We start from the raw sequence: 17604 nt of genomic DNA, 5'->3' as shown, positions 1-17604 counted from the left end.
CTTCATCTCTCTCTATTACTTACATTTGACTCTCCTATGTTAAGCACTTTGTTATACCACTGGTTTTTAAATGGGCAATATAAATAAAGTTTGCTGTTGTTGAAAAACACAACGTTGCAGGGCACGTGGTTGCTGGTGGGCTTCCCAGTCATGATCATCATTGGCTTTGTGAGCAAGCAAAGGAACAAAAATCAAAATAAGATCTTAACTTCCAAGGTAGAGGTCCCTGAAATGGACCCTGCTTCACCTCGAGAGCCAACTTCCTCATCAGTCTATGAAGGAGGCTCTCGATGGCTTAGGCCTCACCGTAGAGAGCATTCTTTTATTTATGTATTGTGCACCATAAACCGAATAAAGTAGACTTAAGTAAAACAGTGTGGGTAAACCTCAGTTTCCTGAGGGAGAAGGTGCCATCTCGGATCTCGCTTCTTGTTCAGCGCTGCGCTCGTTGGTTCTCTGCCCACCTTGCTCCAGGTTCGCTGCTTCAGTTCCAGAGCGGTTTCTGGAGATTGAACGACTTTCACAGCATTACCTCTACTAGACATGTCTTCAGTGGCTTCAGCTGCCATGTTCTAAATTTTTGTTTTATCAGTATATTTCACCTTAACCCGAGCTGGGAAGGGAATCTGCTGCTCTTTCAGAATCTTGGGCACATCTGTGTATTCTCTTCGTTTATTTAGAATCTGGGTGGGGGGGGCATAGTCATGATTCAAACTGGGAGCTTCCAGCCTCCATGCTGCATCTGTAACATTCCCTGACAGATTGCAATACAACCCTGGTACAAACATACATGGCCATCAGCAGCATCCTACAATTTAGTTGAGCTGACTTCAGGTGTTTAGTAAGGGGAAGATTTAATAACATTGCATGTTTTATTTCAAGTCTCTGTAGTCACAGAGCAGAGAGTAGAAAAGCTGACAATAACTTTTTTTTTTCTTTAGGCTTTACTCTCAACATCAGACTTGGGACCAATAAAAGTAAACCCAACATTTAGAGTCTTAGGAAGATGAGATAATATCAGTAACCATGATGACAAATGTGGAGCACTGACTTGCGCTTACTTGCCCTCTGTCTTTCTACCTCACACACTTGTGGATTTCTGGCAGCATCCTTGAAGGGAGTCTTCCTTTGGAAGAACTTGCTGCTTGGGCTGAGGAAGCTCATGCTAAGAAGATGAAGAACAACATCTTCGAGACTGCTAAAGCAGTTTCCTGCTCTGTCATAGAGGAGGAACAGAGTTTTGCTGTCCAGAGAAACCAGAATGGGAAACACACTGCAACAAGTGCTAGAAGAGAATGAAGCAAAGGCCAAGGTGCTCAAAGGAAGGACCGGGGGGCTGTTCTCAGACAGCCAGATAAAAACTCTTGTCCACTGACCTACAAACAGGTGAATCTTTTTCGAAGTTACTAGAACATTAGAAACTGAATTCATTTTGAATTTTGGGTACATTGTACTCATTAAATTTATTCCGTGTTCAGTCCAGATTCTTAGCATCTCAATCAGGGCGTCCCGCTTCATGTAAGCATCTCCAATTATTAAACAGAACTGTTTTCAATTCAGTCACTACCTGGGTAATTAATTTCATTTGATGAAATGTATTGATTATAATTTCAAAGAAGAAATCTATTGTGGTTTTACTGACTGTGTATCTGTCTGTGATTCTGTTTCAGGGAGCGTCCTCACTCAGCGAGCAACTGGACATCAACTTCATGAGAATGGGTGCAAATAATCAGGCCCACTATCCTGATGCTGTGGGCAATGTTGTGCCTGAACCTCAATGGATCCTCCACAACTCACCTCACCTGTTTGGCTGGTCGATGCCACCAGGCAACGGACATTATGATTGCAACACCAGTGTCTTCAGCACTGCATGAAATGTGAACAACCCTGGACTTCACAGTGCAAGTTTTTACAGAGAAAGCAGAGAGCCTTGCTAACAGTTAATGCTCCTTTATTACTAGATATTCTAAATGATGCCTTCTAGCAATGATGATTGAGCTCGTAGCATCAAGTTTTAGCCTCAACAGCATAAAGATGACTGTAGCTACTGTTATGTAGGGATGGGTATCGTTTAGTGCCAAACCGGTACTTTTGAAACTGTGCCGGTGCTTAAATGGTGCTCGAAACAGTGCTTAAAGAATGGAGAACACAAACTTTGTCCAAAAACCTCATGTTTAGCATTTCTTTTTGTAAAAAGATAACAATGTTAGCATTTTCTACAGCTATTGGCAGGGCTCTAGACTAACTTTTGGCCATGGGCACACCAGTGTGCCTAACTTGAAAAATTTACGCACACCGGCACAAAAGTTAGGCACACTCAAATTTTTCAACCGCATCGCTTAACACCGCAGTGCTACATGTGCACTTTTTTGGGGGGGAATTGCAGTCCATACAGACAACATTCATTTCTAAATTATTAACTAACTGTACTGCATGCTGCTGAAAGGCAGTGGGGAGAGGGGACATTTGGGCAGTGCATTTATTGCAACATATAATGTGTTTTCTGGATACTGTGCTTTTTCAGCATTCAAAGATTGATGGCACCGTGTCAGAGCACTGGCTATGAATTTCAGACGGATCAGGCCTTATATTAACAAAAAAGTTATCAATAGTTGTTTTCATCTTTTCTTATTACCCACAGCTACATCCACTTCTGTCGGGCCTACGCTGCTCGCTAGGGCTGGGTATCATCACTGATATAATCCATTCGATTCCGGTTCTCAAAGTCCTGATTTGGTTCAATTTAGCCTCAGGCAGTCAGGAATATTATAATTCTGATCATTTATCAGTACTGATACATGTGAGACAGCATCAGAATTGTGAACATCACAGCAGATGCCTGTTGTTAGCTGTCCTAAAAAACAGACTACTCAGCCTTGGATTGTCAGAACATGCAATAGCGTGGTTCTCAAATTATCTGAATAATAGAACCCAGTGCATTAAACTTGAAGATCTTTGTTCTAAATTTGTTGCTGTCCACAAGGGGGTGCCACAGGGCTCAGTTTTGGGTCCCCTTCTGTTCCTTTTATATATCAATGACTTGGGTCAAAATGTCTCAGACACAAATTTGCATTTTTATGCTGACGACACAGTTATTTACTGTTATGGATCATCTCTTGCTCAGGCCATTGAAACCCTACAGAAAGCCTTTGTTGCTTTCCAGCATTCACTTATTCAGCTAAAATTAGTTCTCAATGCTGACAAGACTAAGCTAATTTTGTTTTCTAAGTCAAAGAAGGTCCCGGAGCCTATTCCAGTGGTGTCCACCCTTGAAGGAAATGTCATAGAGATAGTTCATGAATATAAATACTTTGGTGTCTGGATTGATGACTCCTTCACCTTTAAACCACATATAGAGAGACTTGTAAAGAAACTGAGACTTAAACTTCGTTTTTTCTTCCGTAATAAACAGTGTTTTTCTTTTGCAGTAAAAAAACGTCTTGTCACTGCAACCTTTTTATCTGTGTTAGATTATGGTGACATTCTGTATATGAACGCTTCTTCTTCATGTCTTCTAATGTTGGACACGATGTATCATGCTTCCTTGAGGTTTATTACCAACTGTAGATATCTGACCCATCACTGTAACTTGTACTTAAGAGTAAAATGGCCTTCTTTGGCCATTAGAAGACAGGGGCATTGGTACACTTTTATTTACAAAGCTATGCTTGGATTGCTGCCTCCTTATATTTGTACTTTGGTCACAAGGACAAATAGTGGTTCTTACTCCTTGCGTTCAAATGATCAGCTGCTGCTGTCTGTTCCCCTTGTCCGCACAGAGGTGGGTAAGAAAGCCTTTGTCCACTCTGCGCCTTTTTCGTGGAACCTGTTACAGAAAGACTGGAAACTGACTGAAAGGCCTACAGACTGCCTCAATAATGTGTAATTGTTTTGTGTAATTTTAACTTTGTTTGTTCGTATGTATTTGTTTTGAAATGTGCTGCCTCTTGGCCAGGACTCCCTTGAAAAAGAGGTTTTTGATCTCAACGGGACATTCCTGGTTAAATAAAGGTTAAATAAAAAAAGAAAAGAAATTTGTATTCCCCATGTAATTCATTAATATTTGGTTTGTATTTACTGATATATGTAATTTCTTAATGTTTTTTTGTTGTATCAGGGGAGAGGAATGATGTGGATGAGGCCTTGGTCAACATGGTGATAGAGGATTCCCAGCCCTTCACTATTGTGGAGGACAGTGGGTTTAGGAAGCTTGTTAAAGTTTTGAACCCTAACTATGTTCTCCCCACAAGACAGGTGTGTATCTTAAAATATGAAGCATGTTTCCATTTTGCCTTTATTTCCATATTAAGTACTTTACTTTCATTTGTTTAGGCTTGAAAAGCTATGGTGGACCAAAGATACAAAGAGTCCAAACAAAAAGAAAAACTGACTGTGGCCAAGGTTTCTGCAGTTAGTTTGACATCTGATATGTGGACCTCCATTAACACAGAGGCTTACCTAGCCGTCACCTGCCATTTCATTGACTGCATTGCATTCTGTAGTGTTAGGTGTTTAGCACTTCCCTCAAGCTCATACTGCTATCAATTTGTCACAAGTAACAGCATCGCTCATGTCAGAGTGGGGCATTACAGACAAAGTTAGATGTTATGTGACTGATGGAGCAGCAAACATGGGTGCTTGTGCTAAGGAGCTTCGTTTGCGTCACAGTAATTGTGTGGCACATACATGGTCAAAACAGCTCTTGATCAACACACCACGCTGTCTGACATCCAGACTACCTGTAGGAGGATGGTGGGATATTTCAAGAGCAGTACAACTGCTAAGGTTTGTTCCATTATTTCACTACTGCTTTAAGGTGCTGCTGCAGTAACACAGCTTGAATGAATCAGTTTTGTTTTGTTGGCTGTTTTTCTAGGAGAGGCTGACAGAGGTGCAGGAGCAAATGGGCCGGCCTGCACTGAAGTTAATTCAAGAGGTGGATACACGTTGGAACAACACATTCCAAATGCTTCAACGTGTTCATGAACTCAGGGAAGCTATTGGAGCATCGTTAGCTGGCCTGCACACTGATATTTGCCAACTATCCTCTGAACAGTATGACCTTATGGCAGAATGGCTTAAAATACTCTCCCCATTTAATGATGCCACCACTGAGCTGTCAGAGGAAAAGCCAGTGTCTGGATCCAAAGTAATTCCACTTCTAACAATGTTGCACCATGCACTACATGAAGAGGAAATGGGAGTTGTCCTAACTCAAGAGAGCTCCACCGTGGTTGGGAATCTAAGGAGACAATTAAAGGAGACGCTCTACACATTGCAGTCAATGAGCATCATGTCACTGGCAACATTGCTGGATCCAAGGTTCAAAAAAATAGGCTTCTTTAGCCTAAATAAAGCAATGGATGCTGAGAAGAGACTTATTTTTGAATGTGCTGCTTTTGTGCAGCACTTGGCTCCCTTATCAGCAGCCTCATCAGCAGCAGCCTCATCATCAAAAGCTTCTCAGCCTGTGACTCAAGGTATATGAGCACATTTCGATTATTATATTGTATTTAGTTACTTACATTCTGTTTGGTAGCAAACTGTGGCATTGTTTGGACACCACTGTTCTGGAGACAAAGACCCCAAATGCTTCTGCTGATGCAACAGCTGAAGTGCAGAAATACCTCCATGAACCAAATATCGGCAGACTGGAGAATCCGCTGGAGTACTGGGCTGGACACAAATTTCTTTATCCAAACTTGTATAAACTTGCTGTGGTTTTTCTTGCAACCCCTGCTTCATCTGTGCCCTGTGAAAGGGTATTTTCAAAAGCAGGAGAAATCCTCTCAAAAAAGAGAAACTGTCTAAAGCCCAGCACTGTGGAAAAGCTGCTATTTTTGAATAAAAACAAATGATAACTTTTCCCTAGTGTCATGAGCACTGTTATAGAATAGAATAGAATAGAATTCAACTTTATTGTCATTGCACATGCACAGGTACAGGGCAACGAAATGCAGTTTGCATCCATCCAGAAGTGCTTTAGTGATATAGATATATTACAATATATATTAGCAATAATATAGATATGTGAGTATATTACAGAAATGGGTCTATTATGGTATGTTATAATGTACACGGTATCAAGTATGTTGTGAATATTCTATAACTATAAGTATGTACAGGCTGTAGTGAGTACAAGCTGTGTACAGGATATGAACAGGATATAAATATGAAAAACTATACAGAATATGAAATAAATAACTTTACAGAATCTGGGATATACAGCTATACAGAAATGGGAACTATGCAAGTTGTAAACAGTTGTAGGATTAAAAATTATCGAATGTACAGAATGATTATTTACACAGAGCTATACAGTAGTGCAGTTAAGATAAGTGAGGGTGTAGATAGTTTCTACAGAGGCTATATAAAGTGCTAGTGGTTGTGAGTGGTGGTTCACTCCATGTTATTATTGTGTGTTTGAGGGTACAGTTGTCCATTGTGGGTGTGTGTATGTTCAGTCCATGAGTTTAACGTGGGTCAGATGTCAGGAGGCAGAGTTCAGGAGTCTGACAGCTGTGGGGAAGAAGCTGTTCCGGTACCTGGTGGTCTTAGTCCGGAGGCTCCTGTGGCGCCTCCCAGAGGGCAGGAGGGTGAAGAGTCCATGTGATGGGTGACTGGGGTCTTTGATGATTTTCCCAGCCCTTTTCAGACACCGCTTCCTGTAGATGTCTTTTATGGCAGGAAGTGGTGCTCCGGCGATGCGCTGGGCAGTTTTCACGACCCTCTGCAACGCCTTCCGGTCCGAGGCAGAGCAGTTCCCGTACCAGACTGTTATACAGTTGGTCAGGATGCTCTCGATGGTGCAGCGATAGAAGTTCACCAGGATGTCTGAGGACAGGTGGTTCTTCCTCAGAGTCCTCAAGAAGAAGAGGCGCTGGTGAGCCTTCTTGACCAGCTTGGAGCAGTTGGTCGTCCAGGTGAGATCCTCGGAGATGTGGACTCCCAGGAACTTGAAGCTGCTCACACGCTCCACAGCCGTCCCCTTAATGTGGATGGATGGATGTGGGTCAGCATTCCTCCTGTAGTCCACGATGAGCTCCTTGGTCTTCTCGGTGTTAAGCAGCAGGTTGTTTCTGTCGCACCACTCAGCCAGACGATCCACCTCCTCCCTGTAGGCGGCCTCATCGTTGTCACTGATGAGGCCAATCACCGTGGTGTCATCTGCAAACTTAATGATGGTGTTGGAACCATCAGCAGGTCTGCAGTCGTGGGTGAAGAGGGAGTAGAGGAAAGGGCTCATCACACAGCCTTGTGGTACACCGGTGTTCATTGTGATGGTAGATGAGCAGCGGTTATCCAGCCGGACATGTTGGGGGCGGTTGGTCAGGAAGTCCAGTAACCATTTGCAGATGAGGGAACTGATACCCAGGTCTGTCAGTTTCCTGATGAGTTGTGAGGGGTGGATTGTATTGAATGCTGAACTGAAGTCTATAAACAGCATTCTGGCGTAGGTGTTGTTGTTGTCCAGGTGTGAGAGGACAGAGTGCATTGCGATGGAGACTGCATCCTCTGTGCTCCTGTTCCGGCGGTATGCGAATTGGTGGGGGTCCAGGGTGGGGGGGAGACAGGATTTGAAGTGTGCTAGGACCAGTCGCTCTAAGCACTTAGTGATGATGGGGGTGAGTGCTACTGGGCGGTAATCATTGAGGCAAGATGGGTTGGAGTTTTTGGGTATCGGGACGATGGAGGTGGATTTGAAGCAGGCCGGTACCACAGCGTGGGCCAAGGACAGATTGAATATGTCTGTGAGCACTCCTGCAAGCTCCCCAGAACACGCTCTGAGAACACGCCCGGGGATGCCATCAGGGCCTGCAGCCTTGTGGACATTGATCCTGCTCAGCACCGCTCCTACATCGGTGGGGGAGAGAGTCATAGGTTGGTGGTCTGGCGTCATGTCTGCTTTGGTTGTGGTTGTGGGGTTCCCTCGCTCAAAACGAGCATATAAAGTCACAAGCACATTCACATCACAACTCCCTCCCTTTTTGTTTCCATGTACATTCCTGTGTTAAGCTGCCAATGTATTATACACAAACATTAATATGATATTAAATATAACTAATATTTAGAGTTTAGTTAGTGGTGTCATGAACAAAAGTAATTTCTTTATTTATTCAACTTGAAGCGCCACACACTAGTTTGTGTCATTATTCAGATGTACATAAGCATGATTACACAGTTACACAATCATCCCAAAAACTCTGTCTTGATAGTTTCCACTTTTTCTTTTGTATCAGACATACTGAGACAATATTCGGGATAAATAACCATAAAGACCAATTTATTTATTCAGTTGAGAGGTTTACACATCACATCATTATAATTATTGAGCCTGTTTCACTTGAATCGTCCACTTGATGGCGCAGTAGAGCAAATGAATCATCACAATGCTTCAAACCATGAGTTGACTGCTTGAATGGGAAGCTTCAGTTTATCACAAGGCTTCATCTCACCATCACTAGTTGCAGCCATGTTCTGTATAAAATAGAATAGAATAAATTTCAGTGTTACAGAGCTCTTACAGCAAGGGAAAATAAAAATATAAAAGGAAGACACAATGTGGTCCTAAATACATGAGCAACTGATTTTGTATATACAGGTAACAATGTACTGTACAGAATATGTATAGAAAAATTTATGGACATTTCACAGCGTACACGCTATGAAATGGTTGTGCGCAGACAGGAGAAGGACCCAAACGCAAAACTCACCATGCAGGAATTAAACTCAAAAAAATACTTTATTGCAGAACAGCATGAAAAACATAACAAAATTAAACTGGGACATGGCTAACCTGACACACAGTGGAACAAAGCCATGAGGAGAGACTACGACACTGACCAACAGAAACACAGGGCTTAAATACAGTGAGAGATAACGATGGAATGAGGCACAGAAGGAGAGCACAGCTGGGAGTAATCAGGCTGGACCAGACAAGGGAAGCAAAACTAGAATCACTGACATGAGACACAGAGCTTCAAAGTAAAACAGGAAACACACTGACTGAACTCTAGGAATTTAAACCTCCTCTTCCCCTTCCTGGCTAAACTGTGCATCACACTGCCCACAGGGGAGAAAAAGTGGCTTCCGTCTGCTTCAGAAGCCGATAATTTCGTGCAGGGCTTCAGGAACGAAGCTGAAGCTCAAAGGCCACAGTGACTGTCAGCTGCAAGTAAAGTGACTTGAATCCTTGCTGACTTACAGGCAATCGGACAATTACAGAGAAGACAGGCAAGCACTATATGTTTCTGTTATTTCATGGTATACTAGTTGTCACCGTCTTAACACCTAGTTCTTATGTTTCTTTGGTAATATTTTGAATTAATGTTCACTGATCCCTAGAAGGTTTGATTTATGATGGGATATATACTTATTACTCCAAAGTTAAGGTTGTATGCAGTTTCTAGGTATCAGGAGTTTGGGCTAGGATGTTGAAGTTGTTGGGGATATACTGTGGTCACCTTAGTTCAGAAATGGGACAGAAGTGGGTGGGGGGAACTATGGCTCACAGATGTGGTTGTTACACCCTGAGTTATTTTTCCTGTTTTTGTTTGCCTTGGCTGTATGTGGATTTGTTTGTTTGCTTTTTTTTTGGGGGGGGGGGGGGGGGTTCCCATGTATGGTCATTTTGTCATAAACCATATTTCAGTAAAACATATATATGGCTGGTTATAGCACCAACGATAGTACTATTAGATTTTTGTCTTGGATTGTGAAAGGCTTGAACGGTCCGGTAAAGAGATCTCGGGTTCTCAGTCACTTAAAACATCTCAATGGAGATGTTGTTTTTCTCCAGCAGACTCATTTGTGAGTCAAAGATCATAATTGACTTAAACCTCCATGGATAGGTCATATGTTTCACTCAGACATAGATAGTAGAGCCAGAGGAGTGGCAATCTTACTTAGGAATAAAATACATTTTTCTCTTACTAAATTGATTGCTGACAAAAATGGACGATATCTAATTGTTGTAGGGACCCTCATGAATAACCCAGTTGTCTTAGTGAACGTCTATGCCCCAAACTTTGTGTTGCACCAATGCCCCAAATGCTGTGTTTACTAATAATCTTTTGAGGATGATTCCTGACTTAAAGACGCACCCTCCTGATCTTCGAGGTGATTTAAACTGTGTTATTGACCCAGCTTTAGACAAATCTGCCACTGGCTCCAAAGCATCATCTGCTATGTCCAGGGCTTTCTCACACTTTATCACCCAAAATGGACACATTGATTGGAGGTTTTTTAATCCCCAAGCCAGAGAATATTATTTTTTTCAAATGTTCATCACACATATTCTCGCATCGATTACTTTTTTATAAATGGCTCCATGGCTTCTAAAGTTTGCAACTCTGAATGTATTCCAATTGTTATATCTGATCATGCTCCATTAGTCCTGCTTATGGTATTGTCCCCTAGCTATAGACCTCAGCATCCATGGAGGTTGAATTCTCTACTCTTGCCTGATTCAGCTTTCTGTGACTATATCTCATCTGCAATTGATGGTTTCTTAACTACGAATGTTTTAGAAGACATCTCAAATTCTCTACTATGGGAAACATTTAAAACTTACCTCAGAGGACAAATAATTTCCCATTCATCTCACCTATATAAATCAAAGAAAGCTAAGCAAAATGAACTTTCTGCCAAAATTCAAGCTCTAGACCGGACACACACTCAAACTCCCTAACCTAAAATATATAAGCAGTGTCTTAAACTACAATCTGAGTTCAGTCGCCTGTCAACCCATGATGCAGAGCAATTGATATTACAGTCCCGTGGCAACTATTATGAACATGGTAATAAAGCCTCTCGTCTGCTAGCCCACCAGCTACGTCACCAATCGGCATCTTGCCAAATTTTGCAAATTAAAAATGAATCAGGAATTTTGACTTCTGATCCAACTGAAATCAACTAAATTTTTAAGCCATTTTATAGTGCTCTGTATGCATCATAGTTCCCCTCTAATTTTATAGATATGAACCAGTTTCTTAACAAATTGGACACCCCTACAATCGCAACCTCAACAGCAGCAGACAATGACGCTACCCTCACTTTACATGAGGTTACGTCATCAATCACATCCTTACAGTCTGGAAAGTTCCCTGGTCCTCATAAGCGCACCCCCCCCCCCCCCCCCCCCCCGAATTTTATAAAAAGAAAACTGGCCCCTTTGCTGTTGTCGGTTTTTGAGTAGTCACTGAAACAAGGCTCTCTCCCTCAGACACTAAGACGGGCTTCTGTCTCATTACTGCATAAAGAAGGAAAGGATCCTACCTGTTGTAGCTCCTATCGACCAATGAGCCTTCTTAATGTAGACTTTAAAATCTTATCCAAACTGCTAGCAACCCATTTGGAAAGAGTTCTCCCTTCTATTATATCAGACGAACAGACAGGCTTTATTAAAGGAAGACATTCCTTTTTTAATATACGGTCCCTTCTTAATATAATATACTCCAAAAATCATAGCACCGTCCCTGAGGTGGTGATCTCATTGGATGCTGGAAAAGCATTCGATTGAGTGGAATCGGGGTATCTTTTTGCAGTCTTGAGGAAATTTGGTTTTGGTAACAATTTTATATCTTGGATTCATCTTTTATATACTACGCCACTGGCATCTGTTTGTACTAACACTGATTTCGGAGTATTTTACTCTCACCTTTACTTTTCACTTTAGCAATAGAGCCTTTCTCTGTGGCTCTCAGAACCTCGCCTCTGTTTCAAGGGGTTATTCGTGGTGGTACGGAACATAGGGTTGCTTTATATGCAGGTGACTTATTATTATATGTTACAAATCCAACAATTCATTTATCCTCTATAATGCAAATACTTCTACATTTTGGCTCTTTCTCTGGGTACAAGATTAATATATAAAAAAGTGAATGTTTTCCCATAAACCCAGCTGCACAAGAGCTTAGACAAACCGATTTTGATTTCCAACTAGCTTCTTCAGGCTTTAAAGTGCATATTACCAGTTCATTTAAAGCTTTGCAAGCAGTAAAATTTAACCCTTTGCTGACCTATGTAAAGTTGTCTTTTCAAAGAAGGGTAAACCTTCCTGTATCACTTCTTGGCACTATTATTTTCATCCCTTCCTGTTTCCCTGTTACGATTCACAGACAACCCTGTTCTAATTGGCTCTCTAAAAATATGGTATCAATTCCGGTGTCACTTCAATTCAGTCTCTGCTTCTGCTCTGACCCTAATCTGCAACAACTACCTCTTCCCCCATCGCTGGTGGACTCCTCCTTTTGCATATGCGCAAGAAAAGGTATCAAATGTTCTTATGACTTTTGTAAAGATAACATTTTCTCAGCTTTAGTGACCTTTGTTCTTTGTATGATTTGCCCTCGTATCATTTGTTCTGCTACTTTCAAATAAGACACTGTGCATCTTCTATCTTGCCAGAGTTTCCAAGTCAGCTTCTCAAGCCTTGGTGGGAAGACTTATTCCAGTTGAAGCCTCACAGTAAGGCTCTAATATCACAAGTATATACTTTAATTATGGCATCGAGCAATTACTCAACCAAATAATTACTTTGAGTTGGGAAAAGGAACTGGGTCTTACGTTTGGGGAAGGTTACTGGGACAAAATAATTGACAAAATTCATACTTCAGCCTCATGTGCAAGACTCCCTTATTCAGTTTAAGACGGTATACAGATTACACATCTAGATTATCTAAAATATACCCCAGCATTCCTGACCTGTGCAACAGATGCAACGCCTGTTTTTTGCCTTCCCGACACTTAAGTTATACTGGACTTTTTATTTTGAAGTGCTCTCTCATGTTTTGAGCGTTACACTCCAACCATGCCCACTAGTTTGGTGTTTCTGAAGATGCCACCCTAAACCTTAGTCATAAACAGCTGGATGTTATGTTCACTTCACTGCTGGCACGACGTAGAATTTTGCTGTCTTGGAAAGCTCATCACCTTCCAGCCCGATCACGTTGGCTGGAAGATGTTATGTTCTTTTTTAAAATGTCACGGTTCTGGGTCCGTTGGACCCAGTATTTTGAGTTTATTGTGTTTTGATTTATGTTTGCATCAGGGATTGTGTTCTTGTTCTCTTGTCGTGTTATGGTAATGTTTATGTCTATTTACAGTTCCATGTTTCTGTTTATCTGGGTCTAAGATGTGGGTTTAGTTTCATATGTCATTTCAAGTCTGTCTCTGTCTAGTCTGTGTCTTAGTAAAGTGTGTTTTGTTTCCTGTTTTATTGTGAAGGTCTGCGTCTCATGTGAGTGTGTTCATTTTTACCTTTGTCTCGTCTTGTTGATTATTCCCAGCTGTGTCCACCACCTGTGTGTAATTCCCCTGTGGTTCTCTGTGTATTTAAGTCATGTCTTCCGTCATTGTTGTTGCTGGTCCGTCTGTGTTTCCACCCTGCGTCATCTGTGTGTTTCCCTGCCGTCACCATCTTGTACCGTCGTCCACCTTGCTTCATGTTTGAGTTCCGGTTTGTATTCAGTAGTTTAGTTGTCTCCAGTCTAGTTTAGTTCGTGCTCCATTTGCTGTTTGTCTATATTTATTTCGTGTCCAATAAACCACCTTCACTCCTCCAGTACTGCCTGCAATTGGATCCTCATTTATTATTTTTATACGGCTCATCTCACTCGCCGTGACATAAAAATGGAGAAAATAAAATTCAGACTCAGAGGAAATGTTAATAAGTTCTCACAGATGTGGCAGCCTTTTATTATTTACTTCAGTTCATTGAAAACACTTCCAACAGACTAAACTTTAGTACCATGGGGTTTTCTTTTGTTATGGTTCTGGGGGGAGTGTTTTTTTGTTTGTTTGTTTGTTTGTTTTTGTTTGTTCTTTTTTTCTTTGCTTCTTTTGTTTTGTTCTCTGTGTGTGTTTTTCCCACTTTTTCCTTCATTTTTATTTTATTTTATTTTATTTATTTATTTATTTATTTAACTTTAATGGCCTAATCTGTATTGAGATATATCTTTGTGTCTGTGGTACCCTCTTTATTGGGCCTGATATGTCAACTTACATGTAAAAACTCTATAAATAAAGAGGGGGGGGGCTGAGAAAGTTCAGTTTTGAATGGGTGTAAATATTTTATTTACAGTTTCTCATACAAAAGGCATATAGTATTCTTCATGTACATTCATACCAGCAGCAGGGTTAAATTCATACTGGCCGTTGTCTGGTGGCATCGACCAGCCAAATGTCTGGGGCAAGTTGGGGAAGGTCCACTGAGGTCCAGGAGCAAAACTGTCCACAGCATGATGATAGGGGCCCTGATGGTTTCCACCATTTGGGATTGGGTTTACCTCCTGGTGCTTGGTGTACTGCTGCCTGAATGGGGGCTGTCCCTCTCCCTGAAACTGAAACACAGACAGGTGGACTGTCAGTAAAATAAGAATACTTCAAGAATACTTCAATCAATTCCCCGGATAATGACAGAATCAGAAACAGTGCTTTTTAATAATAGGAGATACTCTAATAGGAGATGTCTCTCTCCCTGAAACTGAAGGGGACAAGGGGACTGTCAGTAAAACGAGAATAGTTGTTTTAAATTATTGGCATTACACTTTTTTAAATACAGTCAATTCCCCAGATAATGACAGAATCATCATCATCATCGTTTATTTGTATAGCACTTTAAGAACACACCAGGCAGACCAAAGTGCTGAACAACACAGATCAAAACAACAACCAAATTAAAAATACCATAAAATCAAATCATAAACAATTCTGTTCAATAATAGGAGATACTTACATGAAGTGGGACATCCTGATTCACATGCTGAGGATGTGACCTCCTCCTAAACTTACTCCGTCTGTTTTGAAACCAATTTTTTACCTAAAGACGGAAGAAAACAGAAAACATTTAATCAGTACAATGGACCCAAAATTCAATTTCTTATGTTCTATTGAATTGAAAAACACTCACCTGTCTGTAGGTCAGACCTGTCATCTCTGCCAACTGTTTCATCTCCCTTGGCTCATAGTAACGTTTCAAATTAAAGTGATGGACAAGAATATTCAACTGCCTCTCCGTGAACACCACCCGGGCCTTTCCTTTAGGTTTCTCTGGAGCAGTGCTGGGAGGGTGCAGAGTGGCAGTGATGTTGCCATCCTGGCTTCTTGGGAGAGCAAAATCTTGTTTCTGCTCTGAGACTGAACTGGAAACAGCCTCAGAGGTATCAGCGGTTTTTTTGCTCATCTCCATTTTTAGAGCAGTCTCCGCCCATGTAGCGAGTTCTTCCAAGGATAGACTCCCTTCAGGGCCGCTGCCTGAACTCCACGAGTCTGTGAGGGTAAAGAGACAAGAGGACAAGTAAGCACAAGTCTATATGGTCCACATGGGTCAGTTGCTGATATGTTTTGGCACGACTGACTTTCTAACAGAAAAAATTAACAAAGGTTAAATTGATGAGTCTTAAATCCCAAAAGGTCTCAGACTGAAGAAGTCACAAAACATTTCTCCCATTGAAAACATTACATCCAGGTGAACTGAATCAACCTTCAGGGATTTACTTACCTGATGACTGAGCATCAACACAATGAATCTTAAACACAAAAGTTTCCCACAAAGTATAAAAAAATAAGTCGGATATTTGTAGATTCTTTAAAACCAAAAAGAATTTAAAGTGGACTCTGTTCAACTGTGGAGGGAGAAATGGTGACTTCTGCCATCAGGACTTACAACACAGAGTGAAAGAGTATTTTTACAAGTTGACTTAGAGGTTAGCCAACTCTGTTCATATTAGCTCACCAGTCAACAATGCTGAGTACATACCTGGAGAAAAGTGCATCCCATAATCTTCCATGAAATCCCAGTGATTAAAAGAGGAAAACTGGAGAAAGTATCTCTGATGAAAGAGCTCCAAACCAAGCAGGAAGGTGACTTAAGAGCAATTCTCCTGGGCTTTTAAAGAGGTTTGTGGGTGTGGGCAGGAATGTGGGGGGGTTGAGCTTCTTCTTCGCTTTACAACCAGTCAGGTTGTTTCTACCAACTGGCATCATTTACATTTCTTTAAAATGCTGATTCTCAGGTCTGAAAAAAAAAGTACAGTTAGAAAGCTGCCGTGCAAAATGAGCTTTACCAAATCTTTCCACCTCACACTTTAGAAAATATGAAACACTTAATGCCTAAAATTAGCAGCTAAAATTAGCAGCTAATTACTGAAATGAACTCACTGCATGTTTGCATCAATTAACGCAGTATTAGATCACCCAAAGAACTTTCCACTCACATAGAACATTTTTGCAAAAACATCTTCACGTTAATTTGACCTGCAGCCGTTCAGTTACACCTCTGTGTAAACCCCCACAGCAGCTTTTTGAGGCAAAAATGGTTTTTGTACTCATGCAAACCATTCACAAATGTGGCACAGAATATCACAATGACCGCTGACCACTCATTTTGTCTTTATTAACTTTAATAATTGAGTCTGAAAATGGCAAGTGAAATTAAGTCAATTTATCAAGGTCTGCATAGTTAATCATGTGTTTAAAACGAAACAAGGTGGTCTATATAATGTGAAGAATTTATTTAATAAAACAAACAAATAAATCTAATGAGTTTAGATTGTTCTGCTTTCATGTCAACTAGATCTGTGTTAGATGATTTTGATTTAACTTCCTGCTCTGGTTGTTTCAGACAAGAAACCAGTTTGATCTTTTGCACCAATGATTAATTTATTTTCTATTATCAGGAGATTTGTGCAAATAGTTTATAATTTCAAATGTATCAGAGCAAATACAGCTGCTCTTTAAATATATTTTAAACAAAATGTGTATTATTAGTATTGAAACCTGATATTTATTAAATGTTTTAAAATAAGCCAAATTGTACCAATATTACATACAAATAATGACTTAGACCTCTAATTTAGATCTTTGTAATCATGTGGAGAACATTACTGAGTTTATACGATAGCAAATGGTAGTTTCCCCCTTCTTTGAAAAGCACCTCTAAATGTGTGAGAAGTGAAATTAAAACACCCACATAAGCCAAGGTCAACAAAAGCAAGGCTAACGATCCACATCAACGCATCTGGCCTCCTCTGGCTCATTCAGAATTCGAGACGAATTCGAGACGCACCCAGTTCACCCAGTGACCACTAAACATACGCTAATGTGTCTTTTAGAGTTCCTGTATCACACCCTGCTACCTCTGATTAATTATCAAGTCAATGCAGACAGATGGCACCAGGGCCATGAGAGATAAATGAGGGTAAAGGTGTTTGTGTTAACATGTCTTGATTTGAAGTAACTGCAAAGACACAGAAGTCATATTGTTTGCAGATGATACAAAGTTATTGTGGAAGTAACTTGGAACAACTTCTGAATGAACTAGAAAATCAATTTAGGACTTGGTTTTTCTATAATGATTTAACACTGAATCTGAGCAAAACAAATCTCATACTATTTGGGAGTCAAGCAAATTATATCATTAATAAACTGATGATAAATAACATAGAATTAGGATAATAAACCAAACCCACTTTTTAGCCTTTTTATTAAATACTCTTACATTTAAAGGCTTGACTGACCTCAGAACTCTACACATAATTTATAAAGCAACAAACAAATCTTTGACCCACGACATTTAGGACTTGATCAGGGCTTGTGTGGAAC

General features: G+C 40.7%; 1 protein-coding gene across 1 annotated transcript; it reads right to left on the bottom strand.

Annotated features, from left to right (window-relative positions):
• Positions 1 to 14087: 14087 nt before the first annotated feature.
• LOC113028732 (homeobox protein NANOG-like) lies at positions 14088 to 15852 on the bottom strand. The gene is made up of 4 exons (XM_026179141.2): positions 15761 to 15852; positions 14912 to 15270; positions 14738 to 14821; positions 14088 to 14342 (listed from the first exon to the last, which is right to left on the bottom strand). The coding sequence occupies exons 1-4, from the start codon at positions 15789 to 15791 to the stop codon at positions 14088 to 14090; spliced, it is 729 nt and encodes a 242-aa protein (XP_026034926.2). The 5' UTR covers positions 15792 to 15852.
• Between the last annotated feature and the right edge of the window lie 1752 nt (positions 15853 to 17604).

This window comes from Astatotilapia calliptera, chromosome 9 (assembly GCF_964374335.1).
Source record: "Astatotilapia calliptera chromosome 9, fAstCal68.1, whole genome shotgun sequence".
Classification (NCBI taxonomy): Eukaryota; Metazoa; Chordata; class Actinopteri; order Cichliformes; family Cichlidae; genus Astatotilapia; species Astatotilapia calliptera.
Note: the sequence above shows the minus strand (reverse complement) of the source record. Positions and strands in the feature narration are given on the sequence as shown.

Bases quoted from the DNA above. Each gene is read 5' to 3' on its own strand.
- LOC113028732 (XM_026179141.2), bottom strand. From the start codon at position 15,791: ATGGAAGATTATGGGATGCACTTTTCTCCAG. The intron at 14,822-14,911 runs GTGAGTGTTTTT...TTCCGTCTTTAG, and splicing joins CAGGTCTGACCTACAGACAG to GTAAAAAATTGGTTTCAAAA. The intron at 14,343-14,737 runs GTAAGTATCTCC...TCTGTGTTTCAG, and splicing joins ATCAGGATGTCCCACTTCAT to TTTCAGGGAGAGGGACAGCC.